Here is a 26,859-nt window from a genome sequence, read left to right on the forward strand (position 1 = left end):
AATGGTCTGTATGCTGCAAAAAACCTATTTGCAGTCAGAAAGCTGTATTTACATAATAATATACTCTGGGACCACAAAGCTACCTGCTGTTAGTGCGAAAATGTTACTTAAGGAAGGTCGGGCTTGGTTGATTCCTGGAAAACGTCTAATAGGCAGCAGTCAAACAACTGCTACCTGATCAGTGTCAGGGATATTGAAATAATTTACAGTCAAATTGAAAGCATACTTCCAATTCAAACTAATTTATTATCACAGCCCAGTTGCCTAAAAAGCAAAACAAAATCTAATAAAAGAAATGTTTCAATTTAGAGCAGCAAATGTGAAAATGAGGGCAACAAAATGGAACAATATAGGAAAAAAATGTTTGGCTTTGGATTCTGAGCAGAAACCTCTAAATCACTAGTAATGCTGCAGGCTTTGAAGCAGAAACAACATTAGCACTGCTGCTAAAGTACATACCTAATACAGTGCTAACGCTAGAACTAAGCTACATTTGTTTCCAACTGCTGCCACTGCTTTGACTTAATTTTAAAATGCTTTTCCTGTATTTTATCACTTACAGCTTTTAAAATCTGCAATTGAAGTTAAAGCACTATTATAAACTTTAAAAGATTTAAAAATACTTCATATATAACATTTTCCTCCTCCCATCAACAGTTTCTTTCGCTTTATACTTTTCAGCTATGCAGAGTCAGGTAGAAAGAGAAGCTTTACTAGTTTAGAACATAGCCCATATACAGAAAGCAATACACACTATTTAAACAAATGCTTTATTGTAAGTCACTTAACTCTAACCTATGTTTAAAGTTGAGCATAAATATTGTCTTTCAGAGGGTCTCAACCTATTTTTAATAAAAGCCTTCAATTCTTAAGCAAGCTAATATCCCACTAACCTTTAAAAACATTTTTGGGGGATTTATTTTGTGATTTTAAGCAAAACTTCCTCTGAAATCATTCAAGGTGCTATCTTGAAAAGAATAATAATGTTTATTTTCTACTTAAAGTCTTTGATGCCACATGAGGAATGTTACCTGTGTAGCTAGAGAGATCATAAAAATCTACTGTAACATAACCACCTCCAAAATCAAACATGATATTGTATGCAAGGTCATGACTTCAGATTGACAGTTACAAGAAAGACCAGATGAACTCTGCTAAGTCCTGCTGTCATACAGAATGTCCATTCTGAAATGCGATGCTGTAAAAACCTAATCTGATTCTTTAAGTGCCATGTTGCAAACCTGTCTTGAAACTGAAAAGTCTTCCTCTGTTCTGCTATATGCTTCATTACTAGGTATCCTTGACAAAATGTTGTATTACAATGCAGGTGTAGTTCAGCCACAGTGCATCTCAGAACAAAACCATGAAAATGGAGGCTTATTTTTATAACTTCGCTTATGATGCTGACCTAAGATTTGATTTTTGCTTCCCCAGCTGGACTAGGATCTGTAGTGCATAGAGTGAAGAGAAGGGAGAAGCACACACAAAATACAGATATGCTTCTCAAATCTTCCACGTCGTGTTGGAGTTACTTTCATAACTCATTTCATGGGAATTCCCAGGGCTTATAATACAATACCCTAAATGGACTATGTCAAAAATAAATGAAACCAATGTTCAACATTTATGGTATCTGTTGTTAGTATTTAGTATCTAGGCACTGCAAGCTGTATGAATACTTTTCTGTAAATAATACACTTTAAATAGAGACAATAGCAGCAACAATTAATATGATTTCTGCCACACAATGCTGCAAAGTTGCATATTTGCCACTGCTATTCACCCTCCAGCTCAAAAGGTCATGTTCTTACAGACCTATCTGTAGCCTCAAAATCTAGAAATAATTTAGCCTATCACTTTTATGACAGACTCATTAAAAGGACCTCTGAAGACCTTTGGAGTTTATCTCCAATTATTACTGTGTTCTTGCAAATAAATTTTGCTTGAAAAAGATATTGTAAATTCATCATTAAAAACTTCTAGGAATAGTCTATGTAATCTGTTCCAGAACTTTTTTACACCCAGGAATGTTTTTCTCATGTCTAATGTGAATTTTTCCTGCTGCAGTTTAAGCTCATTTCTTTTTTGACTTATACCAGGGCAAGAGAGACTGATTTTTTTCTTTTTATGGCAACATTTTATGAACAATTTCTAGTTTCTAAATAAATCTGGTTGTCTACATCTTCTCTTACAGGTCATATTTTCCAATCTGTGATAATGTTCACTGTTATCCTTTAAACATTAATATTTTTTTCGTGAATTCCATTATCCAGAACTTGATGCTTTGGCTTTACTAGTGTTGGGTGGAAGCAAAAGATTAATTTTTTAAACTTTGTAGGCTGTATCTGTTTGAACATGCAACTAGAATATTAGCATTTCTCAATAAGAATACAATTACTGAATCATGTTCACCTGGTGATATACTGTAAACAACAGACCTGTCTTTGAAGAATAGGCAACTAAGTAATTCTTCCTTGTATGTTCAATTGACTGCTTATTTCAAAGTGTAAAATCTTATAATTAACCTTTAGATTGCATCAGATTTTCTGTATTATTTCTCTCATCTTGTTGTCTGATATCCCCTTCAATTTTAGTAAGCATTATCGTTATTACATCATCTAACTTATTAACGAATAAACTGACAATAAAATGATGAGTATATCTGTGCCTAATATACTGGATTAAGTAGTGTGTCACTTTTGACTTTTTTACAGAATCACAGAAAGGCTGAGGTTGGAAGGGACCATGAAGGGCATATAGTCCAAATTCCCTGCTCAAGCAGGCTCACCTTGAGGATGACACTCAGGATTTTGTCCAGATGACTCTTGAATATCTCCAGTGAAGGAGACAACATCTCTGGGCAACCTATTCCAGTGCTTAGTCACCCTCACAGTGAAGAAGGTCTTCCTCATATTCAGGTGGATCTTCCTGTGTCCAAGAGCCTGTTGACTCTTGTGTTATCACCTGGCACCACCAAGAAGAGACTGGTGCCATCCTTTTGACACCCTCCCTTCAGATATTCCTATACATTGATCAGATCCCTCGGAGCCTTCTCGTCTCTATGCTGAACAGACCCAGACCCCTCAGCTTTTCTCATAAGAAAGATGCTCCAGACCCTTAATGATTCTAGTAACCCTTCACTGGACTTGCTCAAGGAGCTCCATGTCTCTCTTATACTGGATAGCCCAGAACTGCACATAGTACTCCAGGTGAGGCTAAGAGGGAGTATTACCTCCCTCAACTTGCTGGCAATGCTTTTCTTGATGCAGTCCATGTAGGCCTTCTTGCCCACAAAGGCACACGGCTGGCTCATAGACAACTTCTTGTCCACCAGGACCTCCATACCCTTCTCTGCAATTCTACTGTCCAGCATTTCTCATTTCCCACTTGCAAAAGAAAATTCCTTCATATGCGAACATCTATATTTAATTACAGCAGCATGTCTTCATAAAGTAGACATTCATACAAAAAATACTTTGGGTTTGTTACAGGATACATGTTCTTATACGTGTTTTCTATTCTAGGATCCTGAAAATAAAGACCTAATTTTTCTATTATGATTTAAATTTTCTCATAAATAAAATTTCCCTCACCTGTATCTTTTGCTATGCTGAATGCCAACTCCTGTTCTCAGCAATTGCTTATAACTGATGTTATGAATAAATATACTGCTCAGAATATCTGAGAGCTCTATCAGGTTATCTGTGACTACTGCATTGTTTCAGACCACTGCATGAAATAGTTACCTGCTCTGCCTCATGATATTGCCATGAGTAGCCTTAATAAGAATGTAATGAACATCATACAACACATTCAGGAAGTCTTCCCGGGATACAGATCTACTTGGTCTTGATTCATCTCCATAATATTTCCAGGTGAAATCTGCCTGGGACACAGTCCTGTTGATACCTGGGTCATCATGATAATATTCCCAGGGCAGAGTGTTTCTGATTCTTTGGTCATCACCATAATATCCCCATTCATGCTGAAACAAAGTAATACAAAACCATATTAATAGCAGTATTACAAAGAACCAAGTGCTTAAGTTCTGGGGAAAAAAAAGCAGATAGAAACATTACCTCTGTCATCTCTATCTCATGCCTTGTCAGCTGCCCGATCAGAGGGGCAGCCATATGTCGGACAATGATCCTTGTATTGGTAGGAGGCCCACCTCTTATGATGACTTGTGGGTAGTAAGTAGAAAAACCCGTCTCTTCTCGTGCTTCGAAGTAGATTGCGTATTTTAGTTTCCCTCCATAAGCGGTCAGCTAACAAGGTACAAAAAGAAAACTCACTTTCAGTTAGCTAAAAATAAATTCCTGGGCATATGTAAGAGCTAGATACACTCTGCACCTGTGAGCAGTCTGATGAATGTGCATGTGGTAGAAAATAGCAATAAATGCTTTTGGAACTCTATGGGGATGAGGGCTGTGTTCAAAAATACCCATCAGCAAAATGTTATTGTACTACACTAAAAACAAAATGTTATCCATTTCTTTATTTGTGCCTTAGTGCTCTACAAGGTTCATGTTTAGAGAAAGAAACATCTAAACTTTCCCAAACCAAACCAAGAAATAGCAAAAGTGCAAAATAAACTGTTATAGAGGTACATAAAAAATATCCAAAAGGAGGGTTATTCCAATTATTTTCTCCTGTGCAACTTACAAAGAGCTGGCACTTTTTTATTTAAAATGGAGAGAAAGATAAAGCTATGAGAGTTATATGAAATTAATGCAGCTTAATTTTTCAAATAACATTTTCATGAGAGGATCAAACCTGTGAAGAAATATTACATGTTACTGTCTGTAAATATTTATTATAAAATAGTGTTTATGTTACATACTCATGAATTTCCATTATAATGGAGCACATAATTTTAAATAATGGAGTGGCATTACTTTTCTTTTGAAGCACCTTCCACTGTGAGAAGACATTTTTATTGGAGGGGAAAAAGTAATTATAAAATACAAACAGGAGATAAAACAAAAAAATCCCCCCAAAATACCTCCCCCCCCCCCAAAAAAAAAAAAAAAACCCTGTAATTATACAGTGGAGTTTTATGTTTACCTTTCGTCCCTCAAACTGCTCTGGAAGTCTCCAGTAAACAGGTTCTGACCGCAGATCCCTCATCACCTCTTCTATATTTGCTACTATTTCAGGAGGCTGGAATGCAATTCCTGCAAGAGTACTGCGCTGAAGCTTTTCATCCACCAGTGGCAGAACCATTTGCTCTGGCTTCAAGGTCACCTATGCATATTCAAAAAAATCAAAGATCAAGTCTTTTTTTCCCCTTTAGCCCTTTGCACCTTGTCCTCATGTTAACAAAGAATGCACTAACACTGGTTAAAATAGTTTCATCAGCAAATGATCCCATCATTTGTATTGAAGCAATTTTCATAGCATTATTTCAGTCTCAGGTCTCTTCTCTTCAGACTGTGAGAAATGTACCTTAGGAAGAAGCATACTTCTCACCAACACTTATTATATATCACTTGGGCTCTGGAACACAGTGCCTAACTCCTTGGTACTTTCACTCAATATTCAAGCCAAGAGTTCTCCAAACAATATGCAGAGAGTTTCTCTAACTCTAAATTCAGATTTAATAAAAAATATAAGGATGCCACTTAGATATTTGTAACTTCCTTAGACTTGATGAAAGAGTCTCTACAGAAATATTGACTCTTATACAGAAATCATTATTTTGATCAAAAACTGTAATAAGAGTCTTAGTAATTCTGTGCAGATGAAAACATCACAAGAAGTGTTATGAACAAATGCAAAGGGCTGGTATCAAAATTGCTTTCTCTCAAAGACTGAGGAAAACAAAGAAAACAAATGCAGAGTCATATCTGTAACTGTCATCCCATCAACAGGCTGTTCTCAAGATAGGGATCAGGTAATGAGGAATCATCCAAGCCCTGTATTGTACTTAAAATATTTTGGTATTTCCATTTATAGAAGCATATATGGGCTGATTAAGAAGCATTCTTAATATTGCCATCCCACAGTGAGAGTTCCTATCATAACCGTATTCTACTGTTTACTACTTTAGACATCAAGAAAGTGCTCAACACATTTGAGTTTCAGATCAGCTTTGCCTTACATAGGAGAGAGTTTGCTGGTTTAAACTTGTCTAATGCCATTTGATGCACCTGAGAGTATCTGAAATAGCCATCCACAGCTGGCAGAACCCTGTCTCTCTTAATTTACAACTCTGAACCAATTCTGAAATAGATTACAGTACCAAAACCTAAATGACACATGGTCATACACTTCTTTAGATATGAGCATAAATATTAATTCAGAGACACAAAATAATCAAGAGGTTTCTGATTATGTTTCAGAACTATGTAAACTATATAAACTATGTTTCTGCTTTGTGCTGCCACATAGGTCAAAAGAAATTTTTCCAGAACTGTTGCTGTCATGGAACTTGATTAAATTTTATGACTTGTCAGTCTTTTACAGCCTTTCATCTCCAGCCTACCAGCATACGATAGGCAAAATTGAAATAATGAGAAAAACTGTGTCAGATCATGATAAATCACTCTATCCACTGGGAAGGGAAAGAGGCGCACCTTGATTTCAGCCTAAAGTATCTTTATCCAACTGACGCTTGTGCATGACAAGTCAGGGGCTTTGGCTGATTTGCATTCAAAGACATTCCCTCTACGCTTGACATGCTTTCTAGCAGTGATATGACCGTATGAGGGGACTGAAATAGCCATTTTCCATCAGAAATAGCTCTTCCAGAATGTAACTGAGGAGCTGGCACAGCAGCAATGGTAAGCAGTTGTCTCAATATGTGGTTTGTGCTTGTTTTACAGATAAATGGAGAGACCCATTCTACCTAATTTGTCAGTCCAGCATAGGTTTGAAGGCCCTCTTCCACCAAAAGAGAGCTGTTTGTTTGCTCTGATGGATTATACTTTCCCATTCTTGGACTTAAATGAGCTTCAATAAGCTTTTTTTTTTTTAAATAAGAAAAACAAAAAACAAAAAACCAACCAAAACTAAACCAATCAATTGAAAAACTCCTAAACTACAAAATCTTAAACAAGTAAGCAATAATAGTGAAAATTAACAGACTACTTGAGCCATGCAAAATCTATGCTGGACAACAAGCACCTGTGACCCTTGCATAAACCTGGGTAAACTGTATCATACACCAGAGACTATATTACAATGCACTGGAAAAGCATAATTTCCCCACATGACTAGCTTGCCCTTTCCTGGGTTTTATATAGCTTTACTTTGGCTTGATGTCAGTTATCCTTCCCTGTTTTTCTTAACCTACTTATTTACCTTTAATGCCTTTACCTTGATTGTCTAATGGAACATACTGCTCTCTCCACTTCTCAAAGTATAAGGAGGAAAATGATAGCTTAAATGTTTGGCCATTTTCTAGCTACCTCTCAGTGCCTGACTAAAAGATGCCAGCAGGAAACAAAATTATCACATTACATGGCTCAGCACTTTCGTACTCACCCACATGCGAATCAGCCCCCTTGCCTCACTGCACTGTGTAGTCAGGCCAAAGCAATAGCACTTGCTGCAGCCAAGTGGGTTTCTGGCAGAGAGACCAAATGTACCAGACTTGCACCTGTCACAGTGGACACCTTCCACATTAACCTGGAAAAGAAAGAGCATTTAAAAACATGTAAAATAAAAAAGAAGACAAGCTTTGTTTTGAGGTAGTAATAAGAAAATCATACAGTACTGATAGTAACAGGGTGCAGAAAAAAATAACAGTAAGTGTAAGGAAATAGTCAAGGAACTCTCTGGCTTCTTATCGTGTGTGTATGCAAACATACACAGTTAATGTAATCGAGGCACTTCCATTTGAATTCACTCAGAGCTACTGCTCTGAGCAATGGAGCTGGCTTCAAACTGGCAGTTGTAAGCACAGTAAAATCAAGTGGCACTTTGGGCACGACATACCCAATAACTGATAAGATAAGAACAAATATGTCCTTCTGAAATTGCCAGAGTTAATCAAGCCTTTTGTGTAATAGGAATTAGCTTTGACAGGTTAGAATGTTAGAGGTACAGTACTAAATGTTTTTGCTGAGGAATATATTTTAATGGAAATATTGTAGAGAAAAGCTTTCCCCTCTTTGTGATTGTTTTCCACATCATTGAGCAGTATTAACAAGGCTGAAACATTTCAGTGTTGTAATGTTAATGCTTTTATTTTCATTTTTTAATTAGTCTAAATAAAAAGCTATACCAGATAGGGTCAGATGCACAATAATTTCTGCATAGCCTTCTAAAACCATTTTCATACTGTGACTAAGGTATTTAAAAGAAATCACCAATACGAAAGCTCTGGTTGGCTTTTCCTCAACACACTCCCTCCCCCTTTTATTTTTTCCTCTTAAGAGTAATGTGAAGAAGCCAATCTAAATTCAACTTTCTGAATGTTATACAGGAAACCAACAAATCCCCACAGATTTACCATTTTTTAACCCTCATTTCTAAATGTAACCATGTAACTCTCTCAGCAAATGTACCTACACTGTACTTAGCCTAGATTTTGCTGCTTTTTGTCAGGGCTGACAAAGGGGCTCCTGGGCCTTTGAAAGCTCATTTCTGCAGCTAAAACAGCAGGCTTAAATGGGAACGATTACCATTCTATAAAAATCTAGCTTCCTCAATATATAATTCCTTCAAAAAAGTTACACAAAAGGTTAACAACCCTAAATTTAAATTCAACATCAGGTTTAAATTCTGAACAAAGAAAAAAATATCTGCTGACTTAATTCAGTACTATTTGTTCACTTTCTGTCATAAATTGTGAATTTTACTTGCTTTGCATTTTGTTTCATGTAAATTTCAGTTCCTTATCGTTAATCATCAGCTAAATATATACTGTTAATTTGCACTCACAGAAACAGAGAAGTAGCTGTATTAGTTTTAAAATGATAAACAAAGAAACATTCCTACAGTTCTGTTTAAGTATGCCATAAACCCCCATTCTTTCTACTTAGTGCTTGTAACAGTTACAAGAAAGACAATGACATACTAGACATAAGCCAGAAAAGGGGCACTGAAATAGTTAAAGGGGTTGGAGAACATCATGTATCAGGAGAAGCTAAAGGAATTGAGATACTTCAGTTTTTTCATTTCAGGAATGACACAGGACAAATAACACTGAGTTTTACTCAATCTATGTGATTAACTCACTTTAGTTTTCTTATGATCTTACCATCAAATGGATCAGTATATGTAAAATGGAATGACATTTTCTGTTCAAATACACCAGAAAAATGGGAGGGTGGTCAAGCAGTTTGCACAAAGAGGTTGTGAAATACCCATCCTTGAAAGTACTGCCTCAACAATGTCTTTCGAACAATGCACTAGACCTCTACAGGTCTCTTTCAAACTAATTTGTTCTATAGCTCCTCCATTGAGTCCATCCCTTAAATACAAAATGAAGTGACTGGTGCCTATTTAACAAATTACCTGCAATTCAATAATTTAAATTCATCCTTCCACTTTACTAGCTTTTTGTGTCAATACAGTCCCTAAATGAGAAGAATGAGTCAAAACCAAAGAAGGAATCTCTAGAGGACACTTTTAAAAACCTTCTCCTTGAAATAGGACTATCACCAATACTAGATCAGGATATCCATGACTCTTTCTATCCAGTTCTTGAAAACTTCCAAGCTGGGAATTTCACAACCTTTCTGGATAATCTGTTCCACTGCTCAATAACCCTCCTAGTGATTTTTTTTTTTTTCCTAATACCCAACCCACAATTCCCAAGCTGCTATTTGAAGCTGTTGTCCCTTGTCACATCTTTTGCTACTATCAGCAGGGACTGATTCCAAGAACAATTCCAAATAAGAATGCTGTAGGTGATGATGCCAAAAGTCTTTGCTTTAGTGGTCCTGAATTGTATCTGGTCTACTCAGAAGAACATTTACTATTGCAGTGAATTCTACTCTTAAAATTATCATTATTGACTCCCTCCAAGTAATGTTCTATAAAGAACTAGCACTGTGACATACTGTCATTACTGAGGTGTTTGCTTTTAATTTGCCAAACATCTGAACAAGAATTGTATTGAATGGGGCTAAATTGGCAATAGTTCTGTAAGAACAGGAAGAAATAAGAAGTAAGAAGAGAGCCTAAGTGGATGCTATCCTGGCAACTGTTAGCGTGTGAAAAAGCAACTGATCAGTACTTAAGCCTTTCTTTATGTTAAGAGTCCTCCCACAGTAGTTAGCAAATGCACTATGAAAACCAGCAAGATTTGTTTGCATGTATTGTTGGAACAGGCAAGTAAAAATGTCAATGAATTTTGGAATAAACTTCTCTGCAGTTTAAGAACAACTTACAACCTTTGTTGTCCTACCTTGCAGCTGCATTGGCCAGTATGATCAACGCATGAGCACTTCCCCAACTCTGTATCACAGCTGTGTGGATCAGTCCCTGCCGAGAAGCACTGACAAGCGACACACTGTGGATAATTCCAGAAACCCAACCTGCACTCTGTGCATTTATCCCCAGAGAATTCAGGGCGGCAGAAGCAACATCCTGTATTTAAGTCACACTGAGAACTCAGGGCTCCAACGAGGCTGCAGTCACAGGGCTAAAAAGAGAAACAAGGAGACAATTGAAATTGTGATTCTGAAAAAAACCCACCAAAACCCAACAACTCAACCGAAACACCAAAATCCAAACAAAAAAACAACACCCTCCCCCCAAATCCAAACTCAACAAAAAAGCAACTCACCTCTTTCAAGTATCTAAGTGAATTTGCACTGCCTGAAAATAACATCTATCTGAATTATATAGCTAGGCATTTATATTTATTCACCCAGGGCCAAGCAATCATGTTAAATATATTTACAACAGTGCGGTTGTTGTTGGTTTTTTTTAATGGATATTACTTATCATTGATAAGTTAGGCACTGAAATCAAATAAATCTAAAAGGGTCAAGGCCACTGAGATACTTCATGGACAAAATTAACTTGAAAACTCTAAGTGCTCTCTGAAAAGTGCTTTCTATGTAAAACCTCTGCAGGGCATGTTCAGACCACTTTGTTAAAACTAGAATTGCTCAGGGGCAGTGGTCCCAGTGGCATCTAATTCAATCTTTATCACTCATCTATCAGACAGGTAACTATTCTCTGTATTCTTTGTACTGTATACAGTAACTTTCTTCATACAAACAGGACCCTTAGATTACATCAATTTACAAGATAGGGGTAGAGATTTAATCATGTGGTGTATGGGGAAGTAAACCTGCTCACATAATGCAACTTTTGCAGGCAGGCAGTGATAGAAATAGGTGATTTTCCAGGGAGACTAGATGATGAATATAGAAGTAAGCAGCAGGGAAAGCTGCAGGCTTCTAAAGAACAGAAGAGTCCCTCAGTGCTATTACTGTGACTGTACTGCAGAGTTAGCACAGGACATTTGCTGTGATCACTGGCGTGACCAGAATCTTTTATGGAGAAGTTCAGCTTGCAGAAGCAAACTCAGTGCCAGTAGTGCAGGTTACCACAGTAACTGGCATGGATAGACTTGCTAAAATTAAGGACTGAAAGCTGAAATAGAGAAGGAAAATGTGGATTCAGTTTCTAAGCAAAACTGTTTATTACATGAATACTTACCACACCTTTCTTCTGATCTGAAAAGGCCATTTACAAAGAAGGCGATTATGTGCAGGGAACAGTCAAATTCAATCTTTACTGAGTGCCACAGGAACTGCTTAACTACTGGTTAAATGTCTGACTGCTAGACTACTACCTAAGCTAAGAAATAAAACCTGACAGAAAGAACCTTATTCTAAAAGATGCATTTGAACATAAAGCTTAGAAGGCAAATTGTTTGCTATATACTGAAATAGCTTGGTGTGCAATATCAAAACCTAAATTAAAATGTGATGTTATGTTTGTTTTGCGAGCAAGCAGTTTTGTGCAATGCTCTCTATCCCCCTGAGTTATGACATCCCTGGAAATCTTCTACAAAGAGCTCAAGCAGCAGATTCACATCTCACTTTGCAGAAATTAGCTGTAAGATACTGAAAGAGATGTGGGCTGATAGATCATTATTAATTTAGATGGTGCCTTGGAACCGTCATACTAATGCGCTCACATAAAAGACAATCAGAGAATATACTCCAGAGCTCAAACAGAGGTCTTCAACCTCATTAGGCTGGTTTCAGAAGCCAAGAGTCTATATCACAGCAGCACAGCAAAGGTTTTACAAGGGGAGTTTTCAATACATACAAAAAAGAAATCATTCTCAATAATTGCTTTGCAGCCTGAGCTACATGACAAACAGCCTTTTAAGAAAAAGCATTAATGGTGTATGACCATGTTCAGACAAGACACAGTTTTCTGGAGTAATTGCATCAGTACAATAAATTCATCATCATCAATAAGAACAGCAGAGAGAAGGCAGCATTTGAACTTTTCACTGTCACCAGTTTTCAACCTTAACCAAATATTGCTCCCTTAACTCAAGGGTAGGACATTAACAACAGCTTTCATGGACATGCTATCATTGTTTCCCTATTTCTACTCCTCTTTTCCCTTCAGAGTTTTTAACTGTGTGTCAAACATTGGAATACAGCGTATTTGAAGGCTAATGAGAAGGCTTATTTCACCTTTAAGAGTATAGGAAGAAAGTGCATTTTACAGCTAAGATGGCTGATTCTTTTCTTCTCTCTTCCATATCTTTTGTACAAAAGTTGAAGCCCTTCTCAAATAAGCTTCAAGTACAAATTCCCAGCGGTATCACAATTAGGGCCAAAGTAAATTTGTTCTACAAAGGCACTGTCAATTACCTGTAACCACACATCTATATACACTGTACAATACCAAGGTAATCTCCTTAACCTGACTCAAGCAGGCCACTGAGCCAGTGTGACAGCAGTATAAACAGGGTGTCTGGTGTTGCAGGTTGCATACCTGAGACAAGGATCTGTAGTGCTCAGTTACAGATTGCCAACATCTACACCACAGTCCGACACCAAAAGTCTCAATGCAGACAAACCATTATTTACAACCCTAAAACTGTGTTCCAGCTATAAATTACTGGTTTTGTCCCATGGAAAAGAGGTAACACACAGAGAGAAAACAGATTCACTCACCTTGCAGCCACTGACAATGTTATGGCCCCAGTGATTTGGTGCACATTTGTCACACATCTCTCCAACAGTATTGGGAGGGCAGATACAGCGGCCACTGATGGGATCGCAGTTATTACCGAAACGTGAACAATCACAGGCTTCATGGGAGACAGAAAAATATTAAGCAGATGAAAAGTTACCCCTTTATGTAACAGCTGGAGGGCAGACCCTAATGGGGTTAGGATTATTCCAACAAAGCTTTTATCATACAGTGAACTCTAAGTATCTGTGGACACAGTGGGGCAGGAAAGGTAGGGTAAACCCAGAGAAACAAAAACCAGGAGCAATGCAACACAGGTTAACTGAGATTGAAGTAACTGCAATGAGAACAGAATAGGGAAAATAAAGGCACTGGCTGCAGAAGTGCAGACACCTCTGAGATGGTGTACTCATGTGACGTATCTGTGGGAGAATTGCTGTACAGCTCCTGGGCCCAACTGTCATGTGCAAGAAGCCACCTGAGTGCTTCCGAGCCCTCTGCACAGGGAGCCTGCAGTGTATTTAACCTCTTCCACCGCCCTAACCCAACCTCCTGAAATTTCTGCTCATGTAAACAGACTTTTCTTAAAAGGCTAAATTGGTGTTTTAGCTGCTTTCCCCCATTCTATTCCTGATTTCAGATTACATGTATTCTGCCTTGGGAAGACAACAACGTGCCTCCTCACAGGAGGCTCAGATTCTTTGCAGACTTTATTCAATTAAAAATACTTTGGTTTCGGAAGTGGTCTTTGCTCTTAAAGCATTAATAAATGAGGAACTTATTGGTGGCAAATGCAGATTCAAGGTATGTAAATGATAAGTAGTTATGGGGCACAAGACGACACCTGATTGCTTGGAGGAGCAGAACTGGTGCACGGTTATTTTCATACACCCTGTCAACATTACCCCTGAGGTCAGAGCAAAAGCATCATAAGCAAATCATGACCATCTAAGTGATAATCTGTTTCTTGGGGTGTTTATAGAGCAGTGTAACATAACATTCATTACTGAGGGTTGCATTTCTATTCACTTCCTTTACTGTATGAAATACTTCAATTCAGAGTAAAACTAGAAAGTGTGATGTGCAAAGACAAAGCTCCTATCTATAGTTCAGATAAGTGATCTTTATTTTTCCCCACTAATACTTTCAAAATAAGGTAACTGATGCAAAGAAGACAGTAAGTTTTGCCTCCATCATGCCAGGAAAAAGACGTTTTGCATGCTACATAAAAAATTTTGACACACTGCTTTAGAAAACATCTAAAAAACATTTTTTTTGACTGCTTTAGAAAACATCTCTCACTGGAAGACCGAGGCTTTTGGATGTAAATGCTCTTCTGTGGACTTCCAGTTCTTACGCAAAATTGGTTGAAAAAGCATGGAGGGGAAGAAAGTGGTACCACCAGGTGTTTTTTTTTTTTTTATTTTTACTTTTATCATTATTTTAAAAAACATAGAAAAAATAGAACACATTTGTTGCAAGCAACAGTGAAATAGAAACCTCTTTTGTATCTTTGCTGCCAGAATGCCAGCGCTAACTGATGATGCTCTAGGGTGGGTTTTTTTAAGACTTCATGTTTTTTTATAAAAATCAAATTATATACCTTTTGGATAAATGCTAGGTAAAAGACGTCCAATATTTGATACTTAACTGTCACTATGGAATTTGGTTTCTGTGAACTTCTTAGCATGATTTGATATACATTTATTAAATTTCTGATTTTCTCTGTGATTCATAATTTCTTTTTTTTTTTCTTTTTCTCATTTAAAGGAATGCATAACAACCTGACTAAAAATGAGTGGGGAAAAACCAGCATTTCGAAAACTGAATTCCTTTCCATCTGTTGTATAAACTTTGGAGTTTTTAAAAATCTGAATGTTCTAAACATCTTTAGCTATTGCAGTTATTTAAAATATTCGATGAGCACAGGCAGATACTTATCTATGTAAAATATTGTTTGGATTTACACTACATTTCATCACTGTTGCTTAAACTCTCGTTTCAAGTTTGTCAAGACAGCAGTTAAAATTTTAATGTGAAGTCTTGTTACCTGCCCTCACATTTTCCTTCCCCAACGGTATGAAATTAACATTTTGTTGTATTTCACAATAGTGATGTGCTTTTAAACTGTGAAATATCAGAATAAGAAACTAATAGTGAAGATAAATGATTGTATTTTTTCTGTTGTATGTGTGCTAAGGGCTTTAGGACTACAGTTACCATTTGCATTTTATTTCAGGTCTCTCATCAATGAGCCTATTAATCTTTCCCTTTTCCAAGGTGCCAAAGTGTTTGCACTTTTCGAGGTAGTAAACATTTTCTGAGCCCTTCCTTCCCATGGGAAAAAACACCATATAGAGTAATGTTTTCAGATATGATCAAAAACCCAGCCTGGCTGAAGATTTATCAACACTACAGGTGAAATTGAAGTTTGATGCATAGACGTGGGTCTTGAGGCCTCTGTGCTCCATCCATAAGAAAAGGGAGTAGAAAAAGGCAAAGAGATAGGCTTGCTATTCCTGCTGCCATTCTGGATGGGAAAGGAGGAATGGAACACGGAATGGTGATTCTGCTTCTGAAAAGAATACAGTTTATGCCTGAAGAATAATAGCACTCTGCCATCAGCAAAGAACGCTGAGAAGCCATTGCCATTCAGGCATTTCAGCAGCCAGCCACACTAGACAACTATCTACATAACCCCTGACCACACCTAAATGAGTGCATGAGACTTTAAAATACAGTTCAATTAGCAAAGACAGACATTTCCTCATGAAAAGACCTAACAATTTGGTTCTTTTCAATGTCAGTACTATTTTAAGGGCAGGAAGCATTCATTTCACTGTTTGACCTTATGTCCAAAAGGACAAAATGTAAATGTAAAGAAGTGGCTGGATGTATTTATGTCTGATGCTAGAGTTTCAGCATCTGGAAAAGCATACTTTTCATGCATTTACAAGACACATAGCAGATAATTTTATCTGAGGATCTGGTTGTACACAAAAAAAATACAAGTAAGCAATATCCTAAATATTACTGTATAGAAATTTAATAAAAGTGGATCAACCATGTAAGAACAGTGAAAAGGTTTGGGACAAAAGTAGAAGCAAAGGGATTTTTTGGGTTTTTTGGTGTCTTTTTTTTTTTTTTTCTCCTGTTCATATCCCTTCAAGCTGATATGGTTCTGCAAGCACCTTAACCAGCATTCTATGACACTCTTACCATAACTAAGTTATAAGAACTTCATAGTAAATTTTTTGGCAGAAGGTACTTGGAGAAAAGGATATTCCTGTTCCTTCTAAATGTGGTAGATGAGCTGTAAACTGAGCTTAAAACAGCAGGAATTGCTTGGGTCTTTTGTTCTTGCCAGTCACCATCCTTGCTAACTGAACTATTTACAAGACTGTCTATGAAAATACCTACCTGTCAGGAAAATTTGTTAGGCAATCCAAACCCTACCTATCTAGAATCTTAGTAATAAACAACAATAAAAAAAACAAACCAAAACAAACAAACAAACAAAAACCCGAAACAACAAAAAAAAAAAAAATCTGCAATTGGCTGCAAAGAATTTACATACGAGTACAGCCTCCTTCTTCAAAGTTGTAAAATCCATGAGCACAGCGGTCACACTTCTTTCCTGTCACTCCAGGCTGACAGTAACATTGTCCATCTCCATCGCAGTCGAAGGACTTGGAACCAAAAGAGTTGCAGTTACAGGGAACACATCCTCCTGAAGACTGTAAACCAAATGTTTCAGGCTGCCACAGAGAAAGCAAGAACAGTTACTACATGGAATGATTACTAGGAGAACAGAGGAAAAGGTGAGAGAGTAGAGAGGTCAGTGTGGTTCTTTCCTCTTCATCACTGAAATACTGCTCCTATCAGATTGAACTGTAGCAATAAAACACTGGGGCAAGGACACTACATACCCTACAGAGCTGAAAAATAATACAGATTTCAGAATGTAACTGATGCAACCAGCATCTCCCATGAGATTGTTTCTATAAGTACAATTCCCACAAGAAATGGAATGTATGTCAGCGCCATATACACATCCTGTGTCTCGGTTGTAAGATTATGTCAGGCAGAGTTTGTTGCTAAGAGAGTGAATTCAAATTCTTAGTCATGAATGGAAATTGATTCAACTGGAAAGTTTCTGAACAACTAGATTTTATCTCCTCTGACATGGGGCAATGTCTGTATATAGTATTCTGTCAGTGGAAGGCATTTCTTTCTAATGATATTTAAAAATAACTTTAGAATATACATATAATGTATCTGCGTATAAGACAAGCAAATAATGGGAATTTTCTGTTTTTAAGATAAAACCTCTGTCTTTGGGTTATGTCTAAGACTATGACAGAAATAAGCAATAAGCCTCTGTTCCTCTTCTCTTTTCATTCTTTGCTTTCTTTTTTGCATTGAATAAAGTTCCTGTGGAACCACTAGATCTTATCAACTAAAGTAATAAATTTCCTCCTTAACACTACTAATGCCATGCAAAAAGTATACCTCTAAAAAAGGGAAGACACCTGCTCATTTGTAATACAGAGTTCTACACAAAGCTTTTAAACCAACAGACCCCATGGGTTTCACTGCACCAGCTAACAGAGGCTCCTAGGGGCAAATCACACTTGATATTCAAATTCTGAACTCAGTCTTAAGCTGAAGTGACTTAAAATTTGAGTATATTTCTACCATTTTTTTCAGGTCTGATTTTCAGAGAATATTGAAATCCAGTTACATAACTATCAGACTTCACTAGGAAAGCAAAATGTTAAAAGTGAGATATTAAAAAAGATCACTGCTGATGAATATAAATGCAACAAAGTGGAAAGTATTTGCTTTTACTATGTGCTACTGTGTGACCCGTGGTATTAGATTTTTTTTTACCCAGCATACAGCAGTACTGATTTTTCAAGTCAGTGAAGCTTCACTGATGTACATTTTACATGGATTTGTTCCACAGTGGAATACTTAACCAAGAGGTGAATTCCCAGAGACTTCAGCAGGTTTCCATGTGAAAGTCCTGAAATCTGATCTCTGAGGTTAATACTGAAGTTCCACATTCTCATAAAGAATCTGCATATAGGTATCAGAATACAGGACTACATCTACGGTCCGAATTTGACCTGAAGAATCATATGAACCTGAGTGAATGTTTGATTATACATATAGTAAAGAAGTACATTAAATTTCCAAATTCTATATTGAAATGTTTTGCCAATTATATACTTCTTAAAAACATGGTATATGAGAGAGAACAAAATACTCAACCTTATATAATTAAACTCAAGGTTCAATTAAATATACTGACCATCTCTAAAGGTTTCTTTTCCACAGGAAGAAACACACCGAAATGTGAATATGCAAAAAATCTCAGGAAGACATTCAAAGGCAGTGAAGTAACCAATGCACAGCATGCATCTCAGTTCTCAATAGAAAGTTTGATAAGATCTAATAAATTCTGTTTATAACAGTGAAAGCAAGAAAAAGTCTGATAGTAGCACTCCACACAGTGTGAAAGAAGAAAGGATCCCTAGCATGCTGGGTTGTATCCCGTGATGAGCTCTGCACAGTCAAAGACATTTTGATCAGCCATGCAAACCCCCAGGTTAAGCCCTCAGCAAAGCTTGTTTACACACAGAAATTCTAAGAATCACATTTAGAACAACAGATAAGATCCTGGATGACAATGAGGAAATAAAGTAAATTTTCTGAATATGTTATTATACTGTGTCCCTGTATCGGTGTATATCAAGTGTTTGTGTGGGCAACACAGTTACATAATATATGTTAGATGGGTAAAAGCTCATGTGCTCCATGGGAACCCGTATGAGCAAATATGGCATGGGTCCCAGAGTCTGGGTGAGGAGAAGAAACTACGAGGGGTTTTTTAAATAGGGAGTGGTAGCTGTGGAGGCTTTCAGTTGCAGGGCAAAATTCAACATTCCTAAAGCACATCTCTGTTAGAACCAATTGCACCATAATTACTTCATTTTAGAAAGTAAGTTTGTTTGTTGGTATGCGATAAACAATGAACACTTCTGTCATTTTGGGCATTACATTCAAATAACTGGCATTTCACCCAGTGAAAAATGGCTCAGATAACTGGCCATATTCACTAATAAGGACTTTTAACATCAGTTATGTACGATATTTAAAATTAGATCTTAACAGTTTGCCTCTAGGGCTGATCCTTCTCACAAACTCCTTAAGCTTTTTGTTCTTGAATTATTAGAAGAGGAAGTGTCCTAGTTTCAGTTAAGGCACAACTGGAAGTCTTATCCTGTCAAAGGCAATGAAGATCCAACTGATTCCACTGATGTATATATATACATATACATATCACCCATACATTTTGGGCATGCTGCTGCTGATGGTGCTTCTTTTGGACTAATTCTAGTACTTGACTTCTGGCCCATAGTGTCATTTGCACTATGAGAAGCCCTATGAGCAAGGAAGTATCCTAACAAGCTGCCCATTTTCTGAGCCTGTTTATTTCTTTATAATTTTGTATATTGTAGCAGGCCTATTTAAGATAAATATTTTTTAAAAGCCTGTGAGAGCTCCAAACACAAGCAAGTACAAAACTTCAGCTCATGCAAGGCACACAGTTTCTGATTACCAGAGCAGCAGCCCGGTAAGCACCCCGTGGGCACCCACTGGCACTGCTGATGCCCCATCTCCGAGGAGGGACTCTGATCTGCTGACTGCTTCGTGCATTTCCTTTCAATTTAGGCACCTGTCTGCTGATTTCACAGTGTCTGCCCATGAATCCTGATTTGCAGATACATCTTCCTGATATATCACATTGTAGTGACACAGATCCTAAAGCACTGCAGCCACAGGGTATACAAGACAGCTTTTCTGGGGCCCAGAAGTAGCTGGGCTTTAAGAATGAAAAGGAAACACTGTTAGAAAGTAAATATAATGAAACACCACCAAATAAAAGAGTATAGGAATAAAGACAGTAGTAAACACAGTAGTAAACAAAGATTAATTCCAATCAACTTCAAATATTGTAATAACAAGCTATTTGCTGTGTACATTATGCAATTTGTGCAAATTGCATTAATAACAACTATTTTTCTTTGAACAGACACCTTAGACATTTTTCAAAACACAGTGCAAGTAAACAACTTCAAGAATTACAGTTTTAAAGGGTGAAAATGATCCTTGTGATTTCTGCAGAATTATTAATGTGTTTTAAATCACACACACAAGGAAGTATTCCGAGGACACAGGCCTAACCCACAAGTCCTTAGGCTGAACTAGAGAAACATGCAGCCAGCTGTAAGGCATTCCTTAGCAGCCTGAAGACAACTCTGTGACAGTTTTTGAAACACTGTTTTTTGCAGTGATTCGTGAGACAGCAAAACAATGTCAAGGCAAAAGACTTTCACCAAGTAAAAGAATACATTATTTGGACCATACAAGAAGAAATCCTAAGGAAGGAAAAACCAAACCCAAAACCACAAAAGCAGAACATTCACAGCAGAAGTAAACTAGCATCCTTTTTTTTTTTTAAATCAAATGCTATCAGACAGTCTGCAACTTTCCTCATAGAGTGATTATCCCCCAGAGCTGCAACATTTTTAACCAATTCATTTATATCAAACATTCAGAATATAAATTGTATATACCATATATAAAAATGTACTGATATGCATAGTGAGGCTTAAAATACATTCACTGCATGCAAATGCAACCTTTCGTGTTTTGTTCTAGAAAAGTTTTAGAAAACATTTGAAACCCAACCATTTTACTTTTCTGTACATAAGAACAACCCATATATGCTCTTTAAGCGAAAAATGACCAAAAAGAAAATCTTACCAAACCCAAATGATATTTAGTTATGAGAAGCAGGATGAAAGCTGAAATGAAACACCACTTCTTGTCACTCACCTTGCAGACATCACACCTGCGCCCAATCACATTGGCTTTACACTTGCACTGGCCTGTCCGAGAGTCACAGATCTCTGAGAAGGAGCCATTGATGTGACAGTGACAGGCTGTAGAGGAAGAACAAGGAGCTGTTAATGTCTTTCCTGAAGCTAAATTTAACAGCCAAATTTTTACAGTGCAGCTTTTGTCACCTTGAGACCTTCCGGAAGGCAGGCCTGAGCAAAGCAGGAAGGTGTCACTCTGATACAGTAGCAACACACTTTAACCCACCCATATTTGAAAATTTGCTACAATTCCTTGCAGTGAGAAATTTTGCCTCAAGTTGATAAATAACTTGGTTTATATCGTGCTCTCAGATCAAAACAGGATGTTTAGGGCACCCTACTGAGTACATGCCCTGAAACTTGTAATGAGCACTTTGGCAATGAGTGAAAAAAATCAAAGGGTGGAAACACTACACAGGGTGGATACGGAATGTGGCTATGGCAGGTGTGTGTGTTACTGCACTGCATAATTGTCTTGCTACCCTGGGGTCCAGTACACGACAATGTCACAGGCAGGAAATACTGCAGGCTGGGGGCCCATAATAAGGTTACCTCCAGGGGCCTCACTAGAAGGGGCAGTAACCTCTTCAGCCCCCTAAGAGCTCCTCCTCACAAGCAGCAGCATTGAATACAGCTGAAAAAGAGACCAACCATTATCTGCTACTGTGGATCTCTGCCTCAGCAACAGCACTGCAGTTCCCAGAGAAGACATACCCAGCCTAACAATGCTCTCTCTTAAGGTTTTAAAATGGCCATGAAAAGGAACTGCTGTTTCTTGAAGAAAATAACAATGCTTTTGGTTTCTAAATTCTTGTATTTTAGGGGAAAATAAATTTTGGGGAAGGTTTTTATCACCCCTTATGGTCTTCAACCATGATTCTTTTGGCATACAGAGATTAGAAAAAAATCCCTTCAGCACTCAGTACAGAAGAGGGATGTGATTGGTGTCACAGGGACTATAACCACGCAGACACCAATTCCATCAGCATTAGCTGGTTTCTGCACATCCCCTTTTTCTTCCCCAGAGGGGAATGAATCCACACCTGTTTATCAATCTACTCTGTAAGCCAGGCTTGCAATCCACATTTTGCTTTCCTGCAGTACCCTGACTGCATGTGCTGGGTTTTTTTCCTCAACCTGACAGCTTCATTTTAAGAAACACTTAAGAGTCCCAACAGTGAACACATGGTGGTCACATACTTGCATGTCACAAGGTGCCATTTGAGACAAAGCAGTTATAGATTTTCTATATCTGGACTATTACAACAGGAGCTTCCTCATTATTTTATTCTACTTGCTAATTTACAAATTTTAATTTTAAATTGAAAAGCTTTTTTTTTTCTCCCCATTTTGAGGTATTATGCAAAAGTTCCTTTTTTTTTTTTTTTCTAAGCAGAAGTGACATCGTGGCTTGCAGTCTGTTCATGGCATTATTTCTCCAATATCTGCAAAGATGTCTTGTATTCTGAAAAAGTAATAAAAATATGTTGGGCTCTCATATCAGCCTGGTAACACCTTCAGAGGTTTTGGTCTCTTTCTGCTTTGCAATATATTTTAAAAATGTTTACATTTAATGTTTACATGCTTAATGTAAACATTTTTAAACACTTATGCTATAATTAACATCACTTCTCTTTTCCTTTTACTCTCATTTTCCAACACTGAATCTATAATGTACCTCTTTCATCCTGTATACAGCCTTCCTTACCATAATATTCATATCAACACTTCGAACTGTACACAGTGATGAGCATCACATATATGTTTTAAGTATTTTTCTAATTTAAATGGTCAGCAGTGAAAGATGATGCGAAACCTCAGACTCAGCAAACTACAATTCTCAGCACAAATTAACAGTATTTCACCAAATATTTTGCCAGACCTCAAAAAACAAAGTCCATCTTATTTGAACCATTTTGCTTATCAGGCATATGACACCACAAAAATAAAAAAGAAAATTTACACTGATTTCATAAGCAGGTGAGTTTGTCCTATTTATATTATATATTACTGCAAATGGCATACCATGTATTCTTAACTCAGCCACAGATGACTGAGTGCAATACAGTAGTTAGAAAAATTTTGAAGTCAAGACTTCATTTTCTTTTGCTCTGGCAGTATGTACATAGAGTAGAAACATACAGTCAGTGCTATTCATCTAATGAACTGTTACTCAATCTGATAAATTGTATTTATCTCACCTAAAGCCCTCCCATTTGTTCAGATCTACTGGGAAAATTAGCTGTTGTCCAAGTCTCTAAATGGCTGCTATAATACAACGCTGCCTGTCAGAGATATTTGTCTTAATTCTCTTGACCCTTCATTGTCTCTAAATTTGTATAAATATTTATAAGTATGTATTTATAATCAGCCTATACACTTACTCTCCTCCAATAGTAGTACCTTATGCACAGGCACATAGGCACATTTGAGTATTTGCTTTAATTCATCTCATGTCACTTAGCTCTATTACCATCAGCAGAACCTCCAGGTATTTGCTGCAGCATACTGCGCTATTTTGCAACAAAAACAACCTACTAGAATCAAATCAAATAAGCCCAGGACATTTGCTTGTTGTTCTTAGATTTATGATTTTGTACAGATACACCAAAAAATTCAGAAACGCTATAGTGACATGAAGTTGTACTGTCATTTGAAATGGTTACTGCACATGACAAGAGCACTCTACTGAGAAAGAGCAAGAAACATTTCAAGCAATAATTTGAAAGCAAAATTCATGCTTTGCAGTACTCCTGGATTTGGCTTTTTAATAAGGAATGAAATTGAAAACAACAAAGTAAAGGCACAGTCCCTCTGATATTATAGCTGCAGGGCAAACTTCATGGAAGTCTGCAAAGGAAATCATATGCAAAAAAGAAAACCCACATGAAAGCCAGAGAGTCAATGAATACAAGGTAGTGGTGAGCACAAGGCTATGAATACATTAGGGGGCTCTCCTTGTCAGTGATACTAACAACAAAAGCAAAGCTTGTAATTCTACATTAAATATGTACTTAATACTTTTTTTTTAATTGTATGTTTTCTGAACTTTCGTCATACTACATCTCTTTCTCATGCAGTAGCTGCCACTACTGTAGAAATGTTCAAATCACCAGTCCTATCAATGTCTCAGGCAGAGACAAGCTACTGGAACTTTTGAAATACACTTCTTTTTAAATCACATCATACACTTAACACCCTAACTTGTATGACATCATTCATACCAAACTGTTAATTTGTGCAGGGAATTGTCCAACTTTTATCAAGCATTTGCCAGTACAGAAAGCATTTACACAGGTATATGTCTGCGTCATTATTGATAACTTTATGCATATCAGGTTTATTAGGCTTAGATGAGAAACCTGTCAATGTTCTGTATCTCACAGTCTTAGGTGGTCCAACAGAACTTAGTATTTTCCCTGTCAAACTGCAAGCCATTAACAAAGTTAACCCTGGAAATGGATGTCAGTGGCTCAGTCTTTCGTGCATGCAATACAAGTGCTTGCAGTACTGCAACAGTTTCCTGTGTTCTTGCACATGCAGCGGTAAGACAATGGCCCAGCTCTTTAATAATTTTATCCTGATATAACACCTTTGTATTCAGTGGAGTTGTTCTGCCTAATAGCTGCATTCTGAATTATGCCAGCAATGTCTCAGAGAGAGCCACTGACTCCTACAGAAGCAAAAGCTCCTGTTCTATCAAATCTTCTATCTGTTCTCCACGATTTTTTTGCAAGGGAAGTATGAGCTGGGGCTGATACTTAAACATACCACCACTCTGATGGGAAGAGGTAGCTTGCTGCACTGCTGGGCATCTTCCTTCAGAGCACCTTGGAAAAACTGTCAGCAGATTTCAGACTCTGCTTTGCAGGGAGCAGGAGAATCTTGCCCTGCAAGAGGCAGCAGCTCCCAACACTTATTGAGGTTATGTAGGCAGAAGGGAGGTCACAAATGATGCCGGAGTTGGGCTCCTCAGTAACTGAAGTATCACTCCCTCCTTTCAGCACCTATCTCACTACTTAATGGGATTTTCCTGGATGGCTTACGGCATTTATAGTGCAGTGTTTATAGTGAATCGTTTTCATTTATTTGTATTTATTTTCGTAGATCTGACATTTACTATAACCTTTTGCATTCATGCAATGCTCTGCTCTCCCAGTTTTTTTCCATGTCTGCTTCATTACTGCTTCAACTACAGCAGGAAGTTTTTTAATACGTTCTTCTATTTATTTTGAAGCCTCCCTTTCCAGGTGCAGATGCTAGTAAAACACTATTATTATTAGAGGTGTAAGTATACTGTATCATCCTCCTACTCACACAGACAGAGGCACAGTCTTCCTCTCAGGAACATGGTTATAGGATAGATCAATACTGTCAGGAGTAGTAAAAGTTCATTACTTACGTTGACAGCTCGTTTCATCAAGAGCATCGCCAAAATATCCATCAGCACACCTCTCACAATATTGGCCTGTTATACCTGGCTTACATATCAGGCAAGCACCAGACAAGCTGTCACAGCTGCCAGGAACGGAGAAATCAAGGTTGCCATTACACCGGCATGCCTGGCACGATCCCCCTGGTACTAGTGGTTGTCCAAAATAACCTTCTGCACACCTAAGGTAAAAGACATTGCCAGTTAGGACCCTTAAATAATCCTCTTATTAGAAATATCTAAATGTATTGCCTCACTAATCACAAAAAATAATTTGATCTTCTTTCAAATATTTCTTAAGTGTCTTTTTCTCCCTCCTTCTCCTTTTTAACAACACTGTAGATACAATACCAGCTGAAATCCTGCCAGTTCTGCTAGTAATTAGATTTCAGTGGGAGAAAAATCTTGTCACTGGCACTGAAGGCAAGACAAAGCATAGTAAGAAATCTGACTGTTGGCACACTAGAGGAGGGGGATTGGATTAGATGACTTCAAAGGTCTCTTCCAAACCAAAGTATTCTATGATTCTATGTTAGATTGGGTTCATATTTCAGTACATCCTGCCTAGATGTTCTGTGCTCATTTACCAGCAAGCTTGGTGATTTTTTTTTAACCCTCTGCCCCATTTAGTTTAGAAAAACAGGCTTAGAAAGTAGTGCAGACATGAATTTGTTCACCTAATGAGATCCTCCTCGACTTGGCCTTCACGGTCAGAGTTGTTTAATTAACGGACTGTTAATCTCTGTGTATAGGCAAGTTACAAAAATATTGCTCATTATTGCATGCACTATGTTGGTGTGGACCATACCTTTCCTATTTTAACAGAGATGCTTAACAATATCACCTACTTTTCCATCTTGCCCACCAGCAGTTTCCTGAGAGTACCATGTAAAACAGGTTAGTGAATCTGACCTGAGTGTATATTTAATGCAAATTTCTACTCATCTCACAGCCGATTTTCTATTTATATTCTGGTCTGCTTTCTCTTTCCATTACATTTTCTCGTACTTCACAGAAAGAGCAACTTGTAGATAGTGAAGAAAAAGAAGAAAAATTGCCGAGTTCCAGTTAATGAAGTTATTCATGTGCAACTCAGATGAACTCCAATTAGTGTAAAGAAAACAGAAAGCACATAAAACACGTTGCATAAATTAATGTTTTATACTATTTGAAAGTTGGTTTGAATGCAGTTTTGATGTACACCGATAACCTCTCTGCTTTGCAATAGTAATGGACGGTATGGTCAAGCAAGGATTTTGCATACCATCCTAATACGCAGAGGTCCACTATACTTTCATGCTTGTTCCTTTATGCTCATCAAGTTTATCCTTTTCCTTGCATCCAGAA

The 26,859-nt window shown here is 37.4% G+C and overlaps 1 protein-coding gene across 7 annotated transcripts in view; it reads right to left on the reverse strand.

The window, feature by feature from the left end:
- LAMA2 (laminin subunit alpha 2) overlaps positions 1 to 26,859 on the reverse strand; it is a 377,741-nt gene that overhangs the window by 111,708 nt on the left and 239,174 nt on the right. For 4 of the 7 annotated variants that reach the window (XM_065680913.1, XM_065680914.1, XM_065680912.1 and 1 more), the window contains exons 19-28: positions 25,483 to 25,694; positions 21,037 to 21,143; positions 19,757 to 20,020; positions 16,706 to 16,886; positions 13,110 to 13,246; positions 10,361 to 10,597; positions 7,489 to 7,632; positions 5,068 to 5,247; positions 4,080 to 4,268; positions 3,747 to 3,985 (exon numbers count right to left, since the gene is read on the reverse strand). In XM_065680913.1, coding sequence (XP_065536985.1) covers positions 3,747 to 3,985; positions 4,080 to 4,268; positions 5,068 to 5,247; positions 7,489 to 7,632; positions 10,361 to 10,597; positions 13,110 to 13,246; positions 16,706 to 16,886; positions 19,757 to 20,020; positions 21,037 to 21,143; positions 25,483 to 25,694 — 1,890 coding nt within the window. The remainder of the gene's footprint in view (positions 1 to 3,746; positions 3,986 to 4,079; positions 4,269 to 5,067; positions 5,248 to 7,488; positions 7,633 to 10,360; positions 10,598 to 13,109; positions 13,247 to 16,705; positions 16,887 to 19,756; positions 20,021 to 21,036; positions 21,144 to 25,482; positions 25,695 to 26,859) is intronic. The other 3 variants (XM_065680918.1, XM_065680917.1, XM_065680915.1) reach the window with 1 other exon arrangement.

Source organism: Lathamus discolor, chromosome 5, assembly GCF_037157495.1.
Source record: "Lathamus discolor isolate bLatDis1 chromosome 5, bLatDis1.hap1, whole genome shotgun sequence".
NCBI classification, from domain to species: Eukaryota; Metazoa; Chordata; class Aves; order Psittaciformes; family Psittacidae; genus Lathamus; species Lathamus discolor.